This window comes from Mus musculus, chromosome 7, assembly GCF_000001635.26.
Source record: "Mus musculus strain C57BL/6J chromosome 7, GRCm38.p6 C57BL/6J".
Taxonomy (NCBI): Eukaryota; Metazoa; Chordata; class Mammalia; order Rodentia; family Muridae; genus Mus; species Mus musculus.
This window is the reverse complement of record NC_000073.6, coordinates 140,069,235-140,092,340: the sequence shown is the minus strand read 5'-3', so window position 1 is coordinate 140,092,340 and position 23,106 is coordinate 140,069,235. Positions and strand designations below refer to the sequence as shown.

Here is a 23,106-nt window from a genome sequence, read left to right as displayed (position 1 = left end):
GTGTGTGTGTGTGTGTGTGGTGTGGTGTTGTGTATGTCTCTCTATGTGTCTGTTTGTGTCTATGTGGTGTGTGTGGTTTGGTATCTCTCTGTGTGTGTCTACCTTGTTATGTATGTGTCTATATGGTGTGCAGGTCTATGTGGAGTGTGTATGTGTGTGATATGTGTGTGTGGTGTATGTGTGTGTGTGGTATGTATGTGTCTGTCTCTGTGTCTGTGTGTGTCTATGTGGTGTGTGCATGTGTCTATGTGGTGTGTGTGTGGTATATGTGTGTCTGTGTGTGTGTGTGTGTCTATGTGGGGTGTTGTGTCTATGTGGTGTGTGTGTGTGTGTGTGTGTGTGTGTGTGGTGTGCCTCCTGTTTATGGATCAAATGCAAGCTGTCATCACCTGCTCCAGCGCCATGCCTGCCACCTGCCATGCTCCCCATCAGGACCGACATAGACTCCAGCCCTTTGAAACAATAGGCCCCAAATTGGACACTTTTATAAGTTGCCTTGGTCATGTGTCTTGTCACAGCATTAGAAAGACACTTGGACACTGCAGTGTCATGAAAGCTGCAGACCAATAATCCTCCACAAATAAAATAGTGTCAAGTAAAGTACACAAGAATTGATCCCAAGAGTGTAAAGTTGGTCTAGTGTTTAATCTTCTAAGCTGTAAACGAAGGACAAAGAGCATGAGCTTTTTTTAAGAGACAGGGAAAAAGTGCACTTGACAATTCCGGTGTCCATTTATGCTTAAAATGGGGGTGGGATGGAGCTGTGGCTCAGCAGTTGAAAAGGTACAAAGCTTGTCAGAATGTCAAAGGCCAGGGGGTAAACAGAGGCAGGCATGGAGCTGCGTTGTCAGTGCTGATGGTGACCGACAGGGTCTGATGGTGACCGACAGGGTCTGATGGTGACCAACAGGGTCTGCTGCTGATGGCAACCAGCAGTCAGAGAAACCACTCAGCACACTGGTCTCCAAGGGAACGAACAAAGCTTGATTGGGCCTGGCACTCAGTGACCAGTGAGAGACTCAGAACTCTTAACTGTCAGGTGCCAACGAGAAAGAAAAGGAAGAAAAGAAAATTCACACACACACACACACACACACACACACACAGGCTGAGAGGATGAAGCAAAAGCAGTCTCTAATAATGTCACACATACAAATATAGACAGACAGACAGACATTCACACACTGAATGGATGGAACAAAGCTCCAACAAGCAGACTCCAACCATTTCACACATACACATGTATACATAATCACATATATACATAACACATATATACATAACACATATATATATTTGTACACATGCACAAATGTGCGCATGTACACACAGCTGGAGGATGGAACTCCAGCACACTTTCCCTCCTCTCCCGTAGCTTCCGTAGCCCAGCAAAATCTTTCAAGCAGCACTGAATTACAATGGGATTAGGTCCCATTTATCTTCTAGTGAATGACGATGAAAAACACAGTGTGTTCCCCCGCACCTTTACAGAAATAACATTCCGCAGTACAGGTAAAGAAAACAACGTGTTCCCAAGAACTCACGGACATTCATAACTAAGCAACTTGTCATAGATTAACAAGTCTGAGCAAGCAGGTAGTTTCCTCGGCCAGGTTCTCTTACTGACAGGCAGCAACTTGTGGTTAAAAGACAGAATCGAGTATTTTATTATTTATCTTAAAAAGTAATGTTATAAGAACCTTAAAGGAATCGCAAATCTAAACTTTTATATAAAATGTAATCAGTCACACCTACTTTAATTCCTCAGAGGGCATTACTCTCATCAGCAATTACTCGTCAATAATTGTTATGAAATCAATAAGGAAGCTGAGGTCAAAAATAAGTACAAGAAATCAATCATCACCTGTCCAGCCTCAGTGAGAGTCACGTCACTCAGTGCTGCTATTGTTCTTGTTCCCTGACCTTTAAAACGCCCTAGCTTAAATATTAAAAGTATGCTTTTCTGAACTTCAAATTGCTCTCTAAGATTTTCTACATCAGAGTCCCTAGCAAAAACACCTTAACCTAGCGTCACTAACAACTTTATTTATCCAAATGCTTTCTAAGGGTGGTGGCCATTGCTGAGAATCTACATCTCTTAAGTTCTTTCCTAGGGTGGTGGATACAGCATTAGCCTGCTCCAGCAGCAGTGCCTGAAAGAGATCAAGCACGCTTGTGAGTGCCAGATACTGCCCAGGGAGGGGCTGGAAGCCCCCTCAGAGTTTTCTTTTGGTGGGGGATGGGGTTCGAGACATGGTTTCTCTGTATAGCTCTGGCTGTCCTGGAACTCACTTTGTAGACCAGGCTGGCCTTGAACTCAGAAATCTGCCTGCCTCTGCCTCCCAAGCGCTGGGATTAAAGGCGTGTGCCACCACCGCCCGGCCTTTTTTTTTTTTTAACTTATTTTATGTATTCAACTGTACTATAGCTTCAGACACCCCAGAAGAGGGCATCAGAACCCATTTCAGATGGTTGTGAGCCATCATGTGGTTGCTAGGATTTGAACTCAGGACCTCTAGAAGAAGAGTCAATGCTCTTAACCGTTGAGCCATCTCTCCAGCCCTCCTGTATCTTTATCTTTAGTCTCTTAATAATGTAACTTTGTGAGGGGTCAATATTGTTGCTGCAAGCAAAGCATGTTTATCCACAAATGGAAGAGACACGAGGCTTCTGATGAACTTCTAAAACTCATGAAATGAGGAAAGAAAAATCTAGAAGCTTGAATTCCCTGTCAAGATGCTGGAAGCAAATGGCTGTAAGTGAGCAAGACAGACACAAAATTAATACAGTTGACAGGGAGACGAGTAACCCTTGCATTCAGCATTAATAACAACATCCCTCCAACATCTGATGGTCAGGAAGCCCTCTCCAGGACAGGAGCCTGGTCAAAGGGCAGCTCCTAACTTCATGGCATTAACAAAAAAGAGCAAGGGCAGGAAGACCCTTGTACTGACCATCACTGTTAGTAAGTCTATGGGGTCTTCACCAGGTTAGTTTTCTCTGCCAGTTAGAGAATTAAAAGGCAGTTCAAAGCTGGAGCACAACAGGTAGCTGCTAGGAAATCTCAAACATCACAGACAGCAGCAGCAGAGAAGTTGAAGAAAGAGTTTATTGGAGTGAGGAGAGAGAGAGAGAGAGAGAGAGAGAGAGAGAGAGAGAGAGAGACCCTTTGCAAACTAGAGTGGGCTCTGGAAGCCAAAAGATCCGATTGTCTTCTCTAGGGCTGGGATTTATTTTTTAATTTTAAACAAATTTTTTATTAGATATTTTCTTCATTTACATTTCAAATGCTATCCTGAAATTCCCCTATACTCTCCCCGTGCCCTGCTCCCCAACCTACCCACTCCTGCTTCCTGGCCCTGGCATTCCCCTGTACTGGGGCATATAATCTTTGCAAGACCAAGGGGCCTTTCTTCCCAATGACGGCAGACTAGGCCATCTTCTGCTACATATGCAGCTAGAAACACGAGCTCTGGGGGTACTGGTTAGTTCATATTGTTGTTCCATCTATAGGGTTGCAGACCCCTTCAGCTCCTTGGGTACTTTCTCTAGCTCCTCCACTGGGGGCCCTGTGTTCCAAACAATAGCTGACTGTGAGCATCCACTTCTGTGTTTGCCAGGCACTGGCATAGCCTCACAAGAGACAGCTATATCAGGGTTCTGTCAGCAAAATCTTGCTGGTATATGCAATAGTGTCTGCATTTGGGGGCTGATTATGGGATGGATCCCCTGGTGGGGCAGTCTCTGGATGGTCCTTCCTTTTGTCTCAGCTCCAAACTTTGTCTCTGTAACTCCTTCCATGGGTATTTTGTACCCCATTCTAAGGAGGAACGAAGTATCCATACTTTGGTCTTCCTTCTTCTTGAGTTTCATGTATTTTGCAAATTGTATCTTGGGTATTCTAAGTTTCTGGGCTAATATCCACTTGTCAGTGAGTACATATCAAGTGAGTTCTTTTGTGATTGGGTTACCTCACTCAGGATGATATCCTCCAGATCCATCCATTTGCCTAAGAATTTCATAAATTCATTGTTTTTAACAGCTGAGTAGTACTCCATTGTGTAAATATACCACATTTTCTGTATCCATTCCTCTGTTGAGGGACATCTGGGTTCTTTCCAGCTTCCAGCTATTATAAATAAGACTGCTATGAACATATTGGAGCATGTGTTCTTATTACCAGTTGGAACATCTTCTGGATATACCCCCTGGAAAGGTATTGCTGGTTCCTCTGGTAATACTATGTCCAATTTTCTGAGGAACCACCAGACTGATTTCCAGAATGGTTGTACCAGCTTGCAATCCCACCAGCAATGGAGGAATGTTCCTCTTTCTCCACATCCTCACCAGCATCTGCTGTCACCTGAATTTTTGGTCTTAGTCATTCTCACTGGTATCTCCTTGTACAAAGCTAAAGTCTAAGTGGATCAAGGAACTCCACATAAAACCAGAGACACTAAAACTTATAGAGGAGAAAATGGGGAAAAGCCTCGAAGATATGGGCACAGGGGGGAAATTCCTGAACAGAACAGCAATGGCTTGTACTATAAGATCGAGCATCAACAAATGGGACTTCATAAAATTGCAAAGCTTCTGTAAGGCAAAAGACACTGTCAATAAGACAAAAAGGCCACCAACAGATTGGGAAAGGATCTTGACCAATCCCAAATCAGATAGAGGACTAATATCCAATATATACAAAGACCTCAAGAAGTTGGACTCCAGAAAATCAAATAACCCCATTTAAAAAATGGAGCACAGAGCTAAACAAAGAATTCTCAACTGAGGAATACTGAACGGCTGAGAAGCACCTGAAAAAAAAAATGTTCAACATCCTTAATCATCAGGGAAATGCAAATCAAAACAACCCTGAGATTCCACCTCACATCTGGGCTGGGATTTTTAAAGTCTCTGCGGAGTTTTCTTCCCCTAATTTAGGACTGGTCAGTTTGAAGAGAATTAGGGTGGTTGATTGGCCCTAACTGTTATGCAAACAAGTCCTGGGGCCTTAATTTTGTTGAGCCAGTTCATCAGCAGGGAGCCTGCTGGAGGAAGAAAAAGCCCACAGGTTTTAAACTGACAGGCTTTTGTGAAGAAGTGGCCCTTTTCTCTGTCTGTCTACCAGAGAGTTTGCCTAACTGTTAGTCTTTCTCTTTTCTTTTTTCTTTGTTTTTGTTGTTGTTGTTGTTTTACTGCTAGTCTTTCAAGCTTGGACAAACGCTGAGATGTATTCTCTATGACAGAAGTTAGTTTTTAGACTACTGGCAGCTCTGAATGGAAAGTTGCTAAGATACACACTCAACAGAACTCGCCTGGACTGGACCTCCTATGATCTCTCTCTCTCTCTCTTTTTTTTTTTTTTTTTTTTTTTTTTTTTTTTTGTTGTTGTTGTTGTTTGTTTTTTGAGACAGGGTTTCTCTGTTGCCCTGGCTGTTCTGGAACTCACTCTGTAGACCAGGCTGTCCTCGAACTCAGAAATCCGCCTGCCTCTGTCTCCAGAGTGCTGAGATCAAAGGCCTGCGCCACCACGCCCGACCTCCTATGATCTCTTAACAGACTTCCTTGTGGGCTAAGAACTGGACAGTGCTTTCACAGCTGAGAGGATGGAGCTGAGCACAGCTCTGGAGGTCATGAGAACACCTTCCTTAACAACCTCAAAGGTTTTTGGCCAGAGCCTATGGCCCTGCCAGGCACTCTGAATGAAGGTTTGCCAGTGAGAGAAATCAACCCTAACACCAGACATGCCTGCCCTTTGAAATGTTACTAACCTCATATCCTGAAAAAAGTAACAAATTCAAACATTGCTATTATATTCCTAATTACTGTCAACTTGGATGGAGTGTGTGTGTGTGTCTGTGCCTGTGTGTGTATGCACGCGCGCATACAATGTATTATTTCTAGATTTTTGCTGAGCCCAACAGTGCTCAATGAAGTTGTTTCATCAAAAAAAACCCAAAAACCAAAAACCAAAAAACAAAACAAACAAACCTCAATAACAAGAAGACAAACACCGGGCGTGGTGGCGCACGCCTTTAATCCCAGCACTCAGGAGGCAGAGGCAGGCGGATTTCTGAGTTCGAGGCCAGCCTGGTCTACAAAGTGAGTTCCAAGACAGGGCTATACAGAGAAACCCTGTCTCCATTAAAAATAAAAATAAGAAAAAAGAAAGAGGGGCTGGAGAGATGGCTCATTGGTTAAGAGCACTGACTGCTCTTCCGAAGGTCCTGAGTTCAAATCCCAGCAACTACATGGTGGCTCACAACCATCTGTAATGAGATCTGACACCCTCTTCTGGTGCATCTGAAGACAGCTACAGTGTACTTACATATAATAAATAAAAAAAGAAAAAAAAAGGAGACAAACAACCTGTTTGAAAAATATTTAGAACAATCTGTATTTATCTTTCACTAAAGAAGACATGCAAAGGACCATTGGCCCCAAGAGAAGATGCCAGGCTTCAGTAACTACAGTAATGTGTATGTGAACTGCAAAATGCACCAGGCACTGCTGGGATATTGCTACTGGCCGAATTGTCTCCTCTAAAGTCCCACATTGACGTTCTAATAATTTAGAATGTATTTGTAGACAGGATCTTTTTTAAAAAGATTTATTTATTTATTTTACTATATGAGTGCACTGTAGCTGTACAGATGGTTGTCAGCCTTCATGTGGTTGTTGAGAATTGAATTTCTAGGACCTCTGCTTGCTCCGATCTGCTCTGCTTGCTCAGTCCCTGCTTGCTCTGGTTCAAAGATTTATTTATTATTATAAATAAGTACACTGGGGCTGGAGAGATGGCTCAGCAGTTAAGAGCTCTGACTGCTTTTCAAGAGGTCATGAGTTCAATCCCCAGCAACCACATGGTAGTTCACAGCCATCTATGATGGGATCTGATACCCTCTTCTAGTGTGTCTGAAGACAGTGACTCTGGTGTGTTTGAAGATAGTGATGGTGTACTTAGATACATAAAATGAATGAATGAATAAATAAATAAATACACTGTAGCTGTCTTCAGACACACCAGAAGAGGGCGTCAGATCTCATTATGGGTGGTTGTGAGCCAACATGTAGCTGCTGGGATTTGAACTCAGAACCTTTGGAAGAGCAGTCAGTGCTCTTAGTCGCTGAGCCATCTCGCCAGCCCAACAGGATCTTTTTTAAAGGCTGTAAAGGGTTAAGAATTATGATGAATGATCTTGGTTCTCCACTTGACTATGTCTGGGATTGATTAAAACCCAAGCTACTGAATGCAAGAAGAAAAACCCTAACTACTGATGGCAGTCCAGATAAAAGGACATGGAAGAAAGAAGCTGCTGTTTGCCGGTTTGTCCTCTCTCCCTGGCAAGCTCATCCATCCTGTGGCTTTGGCACCAGAACCAACTTCTGAATTCTGACATAGTCGGGGTATCAGCAGCTCTCCTCCAGGTCTCCAGGACCAGCTTGGGACTGCTGAGACACCCATCCTCATGGCTTGAAAAATTACTGGATTCTCAGCCTCCAATGTGAGACACTCATCGTTGGACTGACTACTCAGATTGCATCCTCTAAACCAACCTAATAAATCCCATCTATACATATACATTAATTCAATTAGTTCTGTTCCATTAGAGAACCCTGGCTAATTGGTAGAATGCTTGCCAAACATGCAGAGAGCCTTGAGTCCCATCCTGAGGACCACATAAGTGGGTAGCGTGGTGCACACCTGTAATCCCAGCACTCAAGGGGTGGAGTCAAGAGGACCAAGGATTCTTTGCCATTCTAGGCTACACAGAGTATTCAAGGCCAATGCTGTCACAAGAGCAGAGAAAAAGAGAAGGGAAAGAGAAACAGAAGAAGAGAGAAGGAGGAGGAGAAGGAAGAGGAGAAAAAGAAGTAGGAGAAGAAGAGGAGGAGGAAGAAGTAAAGATGGGATCTTCAAGTAGGCTCTAATCCAGTATGATCGATGTCCTTTAAGAGTAGATTAGGACACTGACAGATACTCTCTACAGAAGTGGAGGAGCAGGCTTTCAGCAGGACCTTCACCAGCACCTTGATCTCAGAGCTTTGGCCTCCAGAATAGTAAGACTAATTTTAGTCTGTGGCAGTTTGTTATTACAGACTGGCAGGATGATGCCAATGTCGATAATGAGACAATAGCAAATATTGATGAATATGGAGAACCAATAATGGGAACAAAAATAGTACAGCCACTTTGGGTAAAACAGTTTAGCATTTTCTTTAAAAGTTAAATGTTGGGCCTGGAGAAGTGGCAACATTATTAAGGACACTTGATGCTCTTGGATTGGTCCAGAGTTCAGTTCCCAGCACCCATGTTGACAGCTCACCACAGTTGCACTTTCCAGCATCTACCCAAGAGCAATAGAAGCATGTGTCTAACGAAGACTTGGTCAGGAATGTTGTTACATGTCATGCAACAGACACAAAGGAGAACAATTCAGATACCTGTCTGCGGACAAGCCGTGATTCACGACAGCAAGAGGGTTCCAGTCAGGGCTGGAGAGATGGCTCAGCGGTTAAGAGCACTTGACTGTTCTTCTGAAGGTCCTGAGTTCAAATACATGGTGACTCACAACCATCCGTAATAAGATCTGATGCCCTCTTCTGGTGTGTCTGAAGACAGCTACAGTTTACTTTTGTATAATAATAAATAAATCTTTAGGCTGGATTGAGTGGGCTCCACCAGAGTGAGCAGAGGTCCTGAATTCAAATTCCCAGCAACCACATGATGGCTCACAACCATCAGTACAGCTACAGTGTACTCATATACATAAAATAAATAAATAAATCTTTTTTAAGGCGGATTCCAGTCAACAGCAAGACAGAACTGTGAACAGAGAGTACTGCTGCCTCGAGCGGAAGACCAGGAGAAGCACGGCCACTAGAGATGCCCTGTGTGAAGCGAGGCATACTATCAACTAAACATCTGTCCAGTGCCTTCTGCATATTACCATTATTCAGGCACCAGTGACCAAGCAAGACAAGGCCAGTCCTAGGAAAGCTTCCAGCCCAGAAATTCAGACATGGAAAGGCGTCTAGAGGAGCGCCCTCTAGGTCAGAGGCCAACCACAGCTGTCCTGACCCCAGCTTCTATTGTGAGATCTCAGGGGAAGGAACAGGCTCTCCCTTAACCCCTGGAATCCCAGCTGGAGGAGCAGCCAGGGCTCCTCTGGTCTCCTGGTTGCCCCCCTGCAGTGAAGTGACATGAGATGTGAGAACTGGTGTGATGTATGCCTTTGCATGCTGTGTGTGTCAGGGGTGTAAATTGTGTATGAAGTGTGTCTTAGCAATATGTAGCCGGGCAGTGGTGGCGCACGTCTTTAATCCCAGCACTTGGGAGGCAGAGGCGGTGGATTTCTGAGTTTGAGGCCTGGTCTACAGAATGAGTTCCAGGACAGCCAGGGCTACACAGAGAAACCCTGTCTTGAAAAACAAAAAACAAACAAATAAACAAAAATCAACAACAAAAAAAAAGAAAGAAAGAAAGAAAGAAAGAAAGGAAGGAAGGAAGGAAGGAAGGAAGGAAGAAAGAAAGAAAGGAAGGAAGGAAGAAAGAAAGAAAGAAAGCAAGCAATATGTGCGTATGGGAGGGTGAAGTGTGTATCAAGTATGTGAAATGTATTTCGTGGGTGTGTGAAGTGCTTGTGTCAGGTGTGTGAGTGTGATAAGAGACAGTGCAGAGATCTGCCGTGGGAGGGGGTGTGAGGCCACCTGAGCCACAGTGGTCCCTCCTCCAGCCTGCATCTCCATGGCAACCACAGCCTCGCTCTCAGGCTTCAGCCCCTAGCCCGCCCCGCCTGGTGGTGAAGCGCCTGGAACTGCATCCTCCGCATCTACACTGCATCCCTGTCCTCCCGCGACTGCGTCCTGCAGCAACTGCCTGTGAGCCATTTCCACGTTTCTCCTTTTGGAATGGGGACGAGGGGGCCAGCATGTGTGCGTGGGTGTGCAAGGGTGCAGGGATGTGAGAGGTGCGAGGAAGGGGGCGGGTGCAAGAGTGTGTGACTGTGCGTCTGTGGGATGTACGTGCAAAGATATGGGTGTAGGGGTTGAGAGTCTATGTGGGAGTGATTTGACTGATCCGATGTCTGCCAGAGCGGTGGAGCACAGCCATCTCCTTCCTGTGGTCTCCACTAGAAGTCAGGTTGGCCCCGCTGGCTCCGGTGGAGGGTGGTCATTAGACCTCTCGGGACAGTTGGGGGCAGCAGCTCTGCTGGCTTGAGGTGGATGGAAAGGTCCCTAGACCTCAAGGTATGTCGAGAAACCCCTACAGGCCAGTGGCAGCCTGGACATTAGGAAGAATTATGGCTGCTCAGCCTGCACAAACCCCATATGAAGCTGCAAATCCTTATCCTGGGCATAGTAGGGTAGCAGGGGCGGCGGGACAGCTGGACCTCATCTCGCCCAGTTCATGGTGACTGCAGACCCCCTCCTTGTGGGCTGGCTCCACCTCTGCAGGTCTGGGAGAGCCAGTGGGAGCTGTGCATCTCCAAGGTGGCCCAGGGGCAAAACCGTCAGCTCCTGTTCGGGTCTGACTGCTGGGTGCTGGGTGTTAAAAAAGGAAACAGCTCGATGGAGAGAAAGGGATTAGCAGAAGGGGTGTTGCCCAGAACATTGAGCGTTAGGGCCTGATGGGGGTCGCTGAGTGAAGGTTAAAGGATGGTAGGAGGTATGATAGCCATTTGTCTCAAACCACCTGCCGCGGGGCTTGGCTCTAGATGCTGGGCCACAGGTGGCTGGTGAGTGTCGGGAGCCACAAGCAGCTGTGCCCCTCCTCTCTGTCCCTCTTTGCTTGGGCCCCACAGAACAACAGCCGTTCAAACTGGAGGCAAACATCTATGACCTAAAAGGCTTGGGTGCAAGCAGACCAGGGTGGGCACTGCGGCAGCGTCGTAAGAGGAGAGCACGAGCCCCCACCAATGTGCACTTCTGTGTGACGCAGCATGAAAGGGTCCGTGTGAACGTGAGTCTGTGACCTCTAACCCAGCTTTTATGGGTTTTCAAATAAAAATTCGCATCCTCCAATATTTGTCCGTCAGCGTCTTGTTGGTGCATAGACCGTGATCAGAGATACCCGCCCCACCACCCCCGGAGAGCGCTGAAAATGAAAAACAAACTCTCGGGAGACCAAATGACAGAGTGGGATAGAGGGGAGGACCCGTGGATGATGTTAGGAAGTCTTCCCAATTCTAAACCTTTATGACCCCTATCATCTTCCCAGCGGGAACCCCAAAATCCTAGATGGAATCTTCTGGTGTGCTGAGAGAAGGTGAGAGTTGTCCACTCTTGGGATGCGATGTTCTGCCTGACGACGGAGGGCTAGAAATTTGACAGGGAGCGAAAGGCCTGCCTTTGTTGCCATGGGAACCCGAGATGACGTAAACTAGCCCTGGCCGCTGCATCACCCAGGCAACCATAGGCGGAGCTCTTGGGGAGGCAGAGGTCTTTTGTCGTAGAGGCTTGAATGCTTGGGACGACATCGTCTATCCGTTCCGATTTCTTTCCTGGTTCTTTTACCTCCTTGTATTACCTGGCCGGCCGTTTATATTCCTTATAATTTCTGATCCATCTCTATCACAATGCCCAGCGGATGGGCCCTAAGCCGTCCGGTTCCCCTTGGGCTCAGGGCCAACCTTGAGCCAGCTGCCTCACTAGGACCGGATCCACCCCATAAGGAAATTCTTTATTGACACTCCATTAAGGCTGGGCCAGGCACTAGGTCACCTATGCCACGCGTCAAAGGGACCGGGTTCTAAAGGGCCTGCCAGAGATAGGGAGGGTGTGCATGAAGATACTGCTTCCTTCCCTCCTCTTATAGCCACCGCTCCCTCATCCCCTACCCAGCCTTCCTTCTCTACTTTCTTGTCCTGAGAAGTTCTGCACCCAGCTGCCCCTGACGCTGTGTTCCTCAGGCTCTGTCACGTGTAGGTCTGGAGGGCTCCTGGCTTTCTGAGGGAGTCTGTCCAAAATAACCACAACTTTTACCATCCTGGAGGCAAGAAGTCCAAAACCAGATTTCCCCAGAGCTGTGTTTCTGTTGAAACGGTGAGGAGAGGGTCTTCCTTTGCTCCTTCCAGACTCAGCTGTCCTGAGCAGTCTTGGATAACACTGCATCACCCCAGCCTGCCACCATCTGCAGAAAACCTTCCTCTTATGTCCAAATCCTCTTGTAAGGGTGCCCACTGTGGAATAACTCCCCATCTCCCCCCATTCTAGTGTGATCTCATCTTAATTCCACTACAACTGTAAGGGCTGCTTAAACATCTCTTTCACTGACACTTACGAGTTAAAAATTGTGGTCCTTTTTGTGGGGACATCATTCAACCCACAACAACCCTGTTGTCACTTGTGGGCTGCAATTATCTCCCAGTTTTGGCTTCTGTTTCTCCTCTTTGAAGGTCCTCTTTGAAGGTCTTGTCTTTATAGGCAAGGATTCTTAATTTTAACATGAAAAGTCATTTTATTGAGATTTTCCTCTGTGAGTACTGCTGGGGAAATCTTTCTCTTCCTGAGACTGTAAATATGCTTCTGCACTGTCTCTAGAGTGCTCTGTTGTGTCGGTTTTCCCTGTTCATGCACCTAGAACAAATTGCTGTATTCACTTGTGCATTGTGTGTGTGCTCATTATCTGCATTTGAATATGCATGTAGTGACCAGATTAGCTTCACCGTTCCAAGCAGACTTTAATTATTAAGATGCAGGCAGCTTCTCTGCTATTAACTGAGATCTGAATGCATAGAATATGTCAAATGGGTTTCCCTCTGCAAAGCATCAACACCACCAGTGTACACTGCTGTGTTCAGGGCAGATACCCAGCAAGATGGACTTCCTTTGTCCAAACATCTTGTGTCTTTCTGCCTTCAACACAAAAAATTTGATGTTTTAAGTTCATAAACAAATTTGTTGGAATTTTGATTGAGAGTTGTTGATTCTATAAATACTGTCAGAGATGTTAGAGCATAAAGACCTCCAAAATCTGCACGATAGTCTTCTTTACCTGACGGAGGATTCAGATGTGCCTTGCTCCCCTCGCCAATATTTCATGGCCTTCCATATGGAGCAACTGCCCATCATCTCTGTCCTGGGGCTTGAAATTATTTAAATGAAATCTTAGCTGGCTCACATCTGGGGAGGCTGAGGCAAGAGAATATTGAGTTCAAGGCCAGCCTTGGACTGTATAGGGCTATAGAGTGAAACCCAACATTATTTTAAAACAAAACAAAACAAAACAAAACACACCCCCAAAAACCAAATGAACAAAAAAAAACAGGGGCTGGAGAGTAGTCTCAGAGGTAGAGAGCAGAGGGGACCTAAGTTGTATTCCAAGCACCCGCATCAGGCAGCTCCCAATTCCTTATAGCCTCGGCTCAGGGATGTGATGCCCTGGCTTCTGAAGGCAACTGCACATACAGACGCAAATAAAACTCCATTTCCCGGGGCAGCAGCGCCCTCTTCTGACCTGTGCAAGTAAGCACAGACATGCATTTATGGAAAACAGTAAATAAATTACACACATAGTTAAAAGTATCAAAATAAACATTTGCCACTGACATATAGAAATACATCTGCTTTCTATAAACTCAAATTTAACTGGACTTTTTCATTTTAAAATTTTTTGTATGTATTAGTGTTTTACATATGTGTATGTGTGTACACCTCATGTATTTCCGGTGCCCCTGAAGAAGAGGCCATTGGACTCCCTGGAACTGGAGTTTCAGATCTGTGAGCGGCTGTGTGGGTGCTAGATATTGATGTGGAAGAAAAAAAATCAGTTCTTATAACCACTGAATTATTTCTCCCATCCCTTAAATATTGTATTGCTCTTATGTATTGTGTGTGAGTAAAATTATGTCACGTTGCACATGTGGAGGTCAGAGCACACCTTGCAGAAGGCGGTTTTCTCGGTCCACCATGGGAGTCCTGGGGACTGAACTCAGATTGCCCGGCTTGGCAGCCAGTCACCCACTGAGCCATCTCGCTGACCCTGGAGTCTTTCAATGTTTACACACACACACACACACACACACACACACACACACGGGATTTGCTTTTGCATTTAAACACAACAGCGATTTCGTCCATGAATAATCAGGACTAGGTTCCAACCCCCTGGCCTGGTTTCTTTGCCCCTGTGCAACTGTGCTGACTGAGCACTCAGGACCATCGTTTCTGGAACTTCACTGGCTGTCTTAGTCAGTTCTGATGCTGTGAAGAGACACCATAACCGAGGAAACTCTTATATTAAAAAGGCATTCAAGTGAAGGCTTGATTACAGATTCAGAGGTTTGGTGCATTATCCAAGGAATGCCGCACTGCTGGAGAAGTAGCCCGGAGCTACATCCTGATCCAACCATAGAGAAACCCTCTGCTAGGCGTGGGCTTTTGAAACCTCCAAGTCCACACCCAAGGACACACTTCCTCCAACAAGGCCACACCTCCTAATTCTTCTAAGTATTTTTTTTTTTCTTTAAGTAGTGACACTCCCTGGTGACTAAGCATTCAAATACATGAGCCTAAGGGGCCATGTGTATTTACGAAAACCACCAGACCAGACAAGGCCATCTGTATTTCTGTGGTCTCAAAAACAGAAAACCCAAATTCAAGTTTGTGTTATGATGCACACCTGTAATCCCGGACTCCGGAGTCTGAGGCACGAAGATCCGGAGTTTAAGACCAGCCTGAGCTATAATGAGAGCCTGTCTCAAACGACAAACCACAACAAACAAACAAACAAACCAAAACAACAAGACTTACACTCAATAAATTTGTTGGAATTTAAGAATATCCTTCTTCCTCTGCCCTCAGTGTGCAAGCACATTTTTAAAATTGTAAGTGAACTTCAAGTCTTCCCAAATATATTTTTGACTCCTGCTAAAATTGCCTAGATAATTTTCTTCTTTATGCTGTTAATGTAAAAAGGAGATAGCTTTTCTTATTTTTATATTTATTTAGGTTTTTTTTTTCAAGACAGGATTTCTCTGTGACAGCTTTGGCTGTCCACAACTCACTTTATAGACCAGGCAGGCCTTAAACTCAGAGATCCACCTGCCTCTGCCTTCCTGAGTGCTGAGATTAAAGGTGTTCGCTGGCTAGTTTTTCTTATTTTTTTAAATATTTTATTTTATTTTTCTTATTTGTATAGGCATTTTGCCTGAGTGTATGTCTGAGTACCGCATGCATGCCTGATGCTTGTGGAGGTCAGAAGAGGGAGACAGAGACCCTCCAACTGGAATTATGGGTCATTGTGAGTCACTATGTAGATGCTAGGAACTGAACCCGGGTCCTCTGTCAAATCAGCAAATGCTTTTAACTGCTGAGCCATCTTGTCAATCCCTTCTTATTTTGTTTAATTTAGATTTATTTTATGTGTCAGAACGGATGTTTTGTCTGTGATGTGTGTTTTATAAAACGGCAGTGTGAGGGGGGTGCCTTGGTGGCCAGTGCCAAGGCAACCCCCTGAGAAATCAAGCCATGCCATATAAAAAGGAATTTATTTGGGACCTGGAGGAAGGGGTAGAGAGAGGGGGACAAAGAACAACAGAGAGGGGAGAGAGAAAGAGAGGAAGAGGGGGAGGAGAGGAAGCAAGCCAGGTAGGAGCCTGGCTGTTACTAGGTAACTGTTGGGCAGAGCCTAGGGAAAATGCTAACAACCTGGTAACTATGTATGTAACCACTTGTGTATCTGATGTCTGCAGGGGTCAGAAGAGACTTGTCAGGTCCTCAGAACTGGCTTTATAGACCATTTTTGAGCCACCATATTGGTGCTGGGAACTGAACTCAAGTCCTCTACAAGAACAAGTGCTCTTAGCTGCTGAACTATCTCTCCAGTGCCTGCCCCCCAGGCACCTTTTGTGTGTGCGTATGTGTTTGTGTGTCTGTGTATGTGATGTGTGCCTGTGTGTTCAGGTACACTCACCTGTGTGTGCATAGGTCATTTTACTTTTTTCCTCGATCACTCTCTGCCTTACTTTGAGAGAGTCTCTCACTGAACTTCAACCTCTGCATTTCAGCTATGCTGGCTAGGTAGCTATTGAGCCACCAAATTCCACACATCTCTGCCCATTTCCTCCCAACACTGGGATTATAGATGCCAGCCACTGGCCCAGCTTCTGTGTGGGCACTGGGGATCTGAGCCAGGTCTCCATGCTTGCATAGCAAGCACTTTACCAACTGAGCCACCATCTCCCCAGCCCCATGGAACTGCTTACCAAATTCCGCACCCGCAATACACACAACCTCCGTGATCTTTTTATATTTTGCTGATCTCAGCCTGCTCAAGTTTCACCACAGGTCTCTACTGTCTGGGATTGAGGGGGGGAAGGGGCGGGGGGGGCGGGGAGACTGACTTGTAAGTCCTCCTTCTGAATGTGCTTGGGAGCTGGGAGGGAGGAAGAAGGGGTTGGCCTCAGGAGTTGATGAGAGCTTCTTTGTTCTTTCTCTGGAATTTCACAATACGTTTACAGTATTTCCTTTTAAAGATGGTTATACTGGGGGCTGGAGAGATGGGTCAGCGGTTAAGAACACTGACTACTCTTCTAGAGGACCTGAGTTCGATTCCCAGCAACCACATGATTGATGGCTCACAACCATCTGTCATGGGATCTGATGCCCTCTTCTGGTTGTCTGAAGACAGCGACAGTGTACTCACATATATAAAATAAATAAATCTTTAAAAAAAAAACCATACGTTATTATATTGGGCCCAGTGTTGCCCAAGGGGGGGGGCATCTTGTGGAGGAAATGGGGAGAGGGATTTGTAAAAGTGGGCCTGGGAAGAGGGGAAGGAGTGGGCTGTGATGTGAATAAAGCGATGTGTATAAAGTGATTAAAAAATAAAAATATGGGGGCTGGAGAGATGGCTCAGAGGTTAAGAGCACTGACTGCTCTTCTGAAGGTCCTGAGTTCAAACCCCAGCAACCACATGGTGGCTCACAACTACCCGTAATGAGATCTGACGCCCTCTTCTGGAGAGTCTGAAGACAGCTACAGTGTACTTATATATAATAAATAAATCTTAAAAAAATAATATTAAAATATATGGTTATATTGGTATGATGTCTGGGACTGGAGTTCTATATGAGGGGAGGTTGTTTTGTGATATTTTATTCTATTTTTTGAAGAAGGGTCTCACTGTGCAACACTAGTGGTTGTAACTCACTGTAGAGCAGACTGGCCTTGAACTCAGAGATCTGCCTGTCTCTGCTTCCCAAGTGCTAGGATTAAAAGCAAGCATCACCACATACAGTCTCAAGAGGGTTTTTCATCTGTCAGCTTAGAGGCCCTTTCCCTTCTGAGATCAACATCAGGATGAGAGTATATACTCCTTTTTAAAGTATTTCCTTATTATGTTTACATTCATATGCCTCTGTGTGTGTGTGCACTGTGTGCATATTGAAGCCTGTGGAGGCCAGAAGAGACAGCAGATCCCCTGGAACTAGAGTCACAGGAGGTTATGAGGCCATCACTTATGGATGCTGGAAATCCAACCCAAGTCCTCTGCAGGAGCAGCAAGTGCTTTTAGCTGCTGAGCTATCTCTCCAGCCTTGAAAGTGTTCACTTTTGACTTACCCAGAGTTAGTGGGACCTGCACCCTCCTCCAGACTGCAATGACTGCTTGGCTGGCAGGCTGGGGTCTCAGCTCTCTAAAGGCTTGGTCTTCCTGCACCATCAGGGCTGTGTACTTTTGTCATCTTCATTTGAATTTCACATAGATAATGATGACAGTTAATATGGACATGCCCCTTTTTGCATAGACTACATGTTCTTTTGCTTGGTTGGGGTTTTGTTTGTTTTGATTTAGATTTTTTAGGGTTATTTTGTTGTTGTTGTTTGGTTTTGTTGTTGTTGTTGTTGTTTCCTTTGTTTTTTAAAACAAAGTTTTAAAACAGTTAACAAATTTGCTTTGATCTGGGACTCCTGCGTTTTCAGTTGCTGAGCCTGGCAATCCAACTGATCCCTGGATCTTTTCTTCCCAGTGGAACATGTGCACTTAAAACACATGGCAGAGCAGGCTGGCCAGAGGAAGATGTCTCGGCACTATTTTGAAATGGTCTCTGGCCAGAGGCACCATTCTGCACTGCTGAGAGGTCAGGGGGGAATGAGAAGCCTTGAGCTGGACCTCCCACAACCCATCCTGGAGTTTGTATGAGGATCATTGGAACCACTCTGGGTTCTTACTCCAGAACCAGCTTTATAGCTGTACACAGGATGACTTAAAAGTGATGCCCTTATCTCTCTTTCTAGGCTGGGACGAGGACCATCATCCACCATGGTGAAGCTAGGCTGCAGCTTCTCAGGGAAGCCAGGCAAGGAAGCAGGAGACCAGGATGGGGCTGCCATGGACAGCGTCCCTCTGATCAGCCCCCTGGATGTCAGCCAGCTTCAGCCGTCATTCTCAGACCAGGTGAGTGTGAGCCAGTGTGTGAGGCTTTCTCAGGCTTGTCTAGAAACAAAGAGGCGTGCCTGAGGTTTATGGCTGAAATTCAAACTAATCACAGGCAAGTGTGACCTCCTGGTTAGACCTCCTGGTTAGCGCTCTCACATCCAGGGTTCCTATAGCATCTGAAACAGGGTAAATGGACCACTGGATTCCTCAGAATTGAAACACCCAGACTATGATGTCATCTAACAGGGGCCAGCAAGTTGCAGTTACCACTCGTGCTGGCTAATTTTATATCAACTCAACACCAGTTATAGCCATCTAAGAGGAAAGAGCCTCAATTGAGAAAGGGTTTCCATCAGATTGGCCTGTAGGCAAACCTATAGAGCATTTTCTTAATTAGTGATTGATACGCCAAGCCCATTTTGGTACCACCCAAGGGGTGGTGGTTCTGGGTTCTATAAGAAAGAAGACTGAGCAAACCAGGAGGAGCAAACCAACAAGCAGCATGCCTCCCTGGTCTTGGCATCAAGTCCTGCTTCCAGGTTCCTTCCCTGTTTGAGTTCCTGTCCCGACTTCCTTCGGTGATATACTATGATGTGGAAGTGTAAGCTGAATAAATCCTTCCTCCCCACCTTGCTTTTGGTTGTGGTGTTTCATCACAGCCATAATGTATTTCTCTTTCTTTTCCAGACAGGGCGCTAGGTTCGGGCACAAAATAGGGCTTCTTGGGCAGGTGACAGGGGGTCTTCAGCAGACGTCAGCGAGAAGCAAACAGGAGCTCAAGGCTGGCCTAGCCTGGCCGTTCAAGGAGCCCAGGGCAGCTCTGCAGTGAAATGGGTGACTTTCAGCTGCATTGACTAGAACAGCGAATTCAAACAGCCTAGAATTGCCTGTGTCTAAGCCCCCATGTAGTTGGAGGCTCAAGACTCTGTAAGCTCTCAGAGAAGTCAGGACAGACCCCCCTGGAGGAGGAGCCAGATTGTAGAGCAGTACAAGGGGAAGATCATATAAGAGATCTAGCGCCCTGATTGGAAGGCAGCTGACAGAGTGAGGAAATGCACCCACGGCCTGTCTCTTCCTTGAATATCTGTGGTTCCTATCAGTCTCTCAGCGCCCACCTTCCTATGGCTTCAGCTTTGAGATGCTGCAGCTCTACTGGCCATCAAACAGTACAGACAGACGGTCCTCAGGGTTCCCAGCCCCCTCGGTGCAGGGAGCACTGGGTCCCTGCCAGCTGTCCAGCACGGCCATCTCGTTCTGTAGGTGGTCATCAACACACAGACAGAATATCAACTTACCTCTGCAGACCAGCCAAAGAAGTTTGCAGATTTGGAGGGTCAGAGGCTGGCTTGCAGTCACTCAGAGGAAGGACGCAGAGTAAGTATTTCACCCCTCCCTCACTATGGGAAGTTAGGCCAGGGGAGAGGGTAGATGAGCAACTCAGGTCTTGTTTTTGACTGAGTCCCACTTAGGTCTCTTATTCAGATGTCACCTCTAGTGTTGGCTGGCCCTTAGCTGTCCATCTGTATCCAGTCTTCTGAGCAGCCTGAGCTCCTGGGAGACTTCCCATGGGAAACTCCTGTTTCCCAGATCATCCCTGTCTATGTCTTTGCAGGCTTTCTGTGGAACAGATATGAGCTTTATCTTTTTATCTGGCAAATGTCTCCTCTTTGTCTTCTTTTAACCATATCAGTGATGGTTTTAGTCATTTAATTTAATCATTTCATCATTTTTTTTCATTTCATCATTTTTAACTGTTTCTAATGCTTTTCCATTTTCAGAAGGAACACCTGCCCCCTTTCCATAGTGCTTAGGCCTTGCTGCTTTTTCAGGGGGCAGGGATCTTCCCAGGGTGGTACAAATGCACCTGTCTCCCTAGAAGCCTTCCCACCCCATCCCCAGTGCGCACAAACATACATACAATGTTCCCTGCATTCAGGGTGAACACCAACTTTTGTAGGGGGCACATGGGCAGGGCAAACCTGTTCCTATAGCACCTTCTGGGTCAACTGACTGCATGCAACTTCACTGGCCAAATGCAGTTTACCTGGTCAGGGATGTTTCCAGAATGCCAGCAAGGGTAGGCCTGCAAAGAACAGTTTCTAGACCTTTGGTCCTGGAGCTGACCTCAAGGAAGGATGTAAGGAGACAAGACGTAAGGGCTGTGGTACTATGCCTACACCCAGTCCTGAGGGGTCATCCCCTCAGAGAGGCTGGCCCCAACCCATCTCACCTGCACCATGTTGCTTCTTTTCCTCTGCCAGCTGCCCACCGCAAGGATGATCGCTTTTGCTATGGCACTTCTGGGCTGTGTGCTGATCATGTACAAGGCCATCTGGTATGACCAGTTTACCTGCCCAGATGGCTTCCTACTTCGGGTAAGCCTGAGGGGTCAAAGACCTGGGCAAGGACAGTAGAGACCGCCGTGGTCCTGCTATGGTTTTCAGGCAATGCCAGGATGTGGAGGGCTTTCTGCAACAGCATCAAGGAAAGATGCCTCTCCCATACTTGCTTTCCCTTCTGAATGACAAGGCCGTCCCTGTGTGGTTCCATTTTCTTACTTCCCAGAACATAAGGAGATCCTATCTTTTGAGATTTTTGTGAGAAAATGTTGTTTTAGGGCTAGAGAAGTGGCAGAGTAGGGGAAAGCGCATGCTGTGTGTGCATAAATAAGAACCCGGGTTCAAGTTCCCAGGACCCATGTAAAAAGCCAGATGTGGCTGCTGTAACCCCAACACCGAGAGGCAGGACAGTTCCAAGCTTGCTCCAGCTTCAGTGAGAGACCGTGTCTCAAGGAGACCTCCTCTAGCCAACTCAAGCACAGTTATAGACACACAAAGTAAGCATCTTAAGTTATTTATTTATCTTATGTATATGAGTACACTGTAGCTGTCTTTAGACATGCCAGAAGAGGGCATCAGGCCCCATTACAGATGGTTGTGAGCCACCATGTGGTTGCTGGGAATTGAACTCAGAACCTCTGGAAGAGCAGTCAGTATTCTTCTCTCCGTCTCTGCAGCCCCCACACAAAGTAAAATTTAAGAGAAGAGTGAGAGAGAAGGTGTTTTATCTAAACTGAAGGCAGGAGGTGCTAGTGGAACTGGAGCCCTCCAGCTTCCTGGGAGGAGCCAGTGATCCTTGGGCAATAATCCTCTGGCCCGAAGCCAAAGCCCCCTTTGTGAGTTTTTTGTTGTTGTTGTTTGTTTGTTTTTTTAACTGGGACCCTTCCTCCTCCTCCTCTTCTTTCACTCGGATCCCCGGCCCCCCACGCTGGTCCGGAATATGCATCCGCTGCAGCACAAGATCTGCACCCCACTGACCCTGGAGATGTACTACACCGAGATGGACCCCGAACGCCACCGCAGCATCCTGGCAGCCATCGGGGCCTACCCACTGAGCCGCAAACACGGCACTGAGATGCCCGCTGTCTGGGGAAACAACTACCGGACCGCCAAGGAGGAGCATAAGGGCACTACCCCTGCGGCGATGGCTGTGTCCACTGCAGCTGCAGCTGCAGCGGCAGAGGGCACCGAGCCGTCAGGGAAGTCTTTGGACACGAGAGAGAAAGAAGACCCGCAGAAGGCGGAGGGCGTGCCATCCCAGCCCCCCAAGTGACTGTCTGCCCCGTCCCCGCTCCGCCCGTGACTGGGGTAAGTGTGCTCGGCCTAAACAGGGGCTGACTGGCTCGCAGGGTCACAGGCTTGCCCAGCCTTGCCTTGCCCTGTCTTGCCCTGCCCTTTCTCCCGCCCTTTCCTGTCCCCACGAACCTCCCTCCGTCCCCACCTCCTTCACTTCCGGTCAGGCCCAGAAACCTACCCAGATGTCCACCCTCTCTCAACGCTACCTCCGAGTCTGCGCACGCGGCTTGCCTTCCTGCCCAGGACACCAGCCTTCTACCCCTTTCACCTTGACTCTTGTATCTTCACAGCATCCCTCACCAGCTACTTTGACATGCACACTGCCTGACGCTTCTCCACCCAGTGATTGTGCTCCTGTCCCAAAGCACCCCGCTCAAGTCTCCCACCCCTGGTGGACCTCTGACTCTGTTGCTTTTCTTTAAGTAAAGATTCACATCTATCTGGGTCGTGGTTTCTCTTTTGGTGGCAAACTTTTGTGAACACTTTCATTAACGCCTGGACCTAGGAGGACACCTTAGTGCCTGCTTCTAAGATAGAGGAATAGACCCAGCCCTTCTCCACTTCAGCCAAGCCTAGGGGCCACTGGCCACAATAGAATAAGCCACTCAGGGGAATTTTAGTGGCCCCTGACTGTCCCAGGTGTATACTCTGCTGTATTCAGAGGTTCTGGATCCTCTCCATGCAATAGGGCTGCTCTGTTCCTCTGAGAGGCGCTCCTGGTTTTTAGCAGCACCCACCATGAGTTCTTTCCCTTGGGTAAGTCACTCATAGTAGAAATGACTTAATGAAGAAGGAAGTGAATACTGATCCTGAGTTGGGGGGTGAAACCTTGCAGAGACACTGTCTGTGGTTGGCCTTCTGTAAATTGGAGGGCCCCCTCCTCAGTTCCTTCCCTACCTATTTCCCTTCAGGAGTTAGACAGGAGGTAAGTTGTCTAAAGGTCCCAGGGGAGCTTTCCAGAGTCCCCTTCTTTCCCCACCACAAGTAGCCCTAGGTTCTGCCTGACTCCAACTCTGTCACTCACTCTGGTACCTCTTTTCTGATCACTTCTGTCTTGGGCCTTGATGCCTTGGCTAATGAGGGGTGAGC

The 23,106-nt window shown here is 46.7% G+C and overlaps 1 protein-coding gene across 7 annotated transcripts; it reads left to right on the top strand.

The window, feature by feature from the left end:
* The first annotated feature begins 9,769 nt into the window (after positions 1–9,769).
* On the top strand, positions 9,770–22,461 carry Caly (calcyon neuron-specific vesicular protein). Of its 7 annotated transcripts, none has more exons than XM_006536235.4 (7): positions 9,770–9,879; positions 10,803–10,948; positions 18,241–18,400; positions 19,643–19,756; positions 20,644–20,757; positions 21,677–22,029; positions 22,308–22,456. In XM_006536235.4, exons 2-6 carry the CDS (start codon positions 10,941–10,943, stop codon positions 21,992–21,994), a joined length of 714 nt encoding a protein of 237 aa, XP_006536298.1. In that variant the 5' UTR covers positions 9,770–9,879; positions 10,803–10,940; the 3' UTR covers positions 21,995–22,029; positions 22,308–22,456. The 7 variants fall into 7 exon arrangements, with proteins under 7 accessions (XP_006536298.1, XP_011248155.1, NP_081045.2 ...); XM_011249853.3 differs by having other exon boundaries at positions 10,803–10,960; XM_006536236.4 differs by lacking the exon at positions 9,770–9,879 and adding an exon at positions 9,912–10,248.
* Positions 22,462–23,106: the final 645 nt, after the last annotated feature.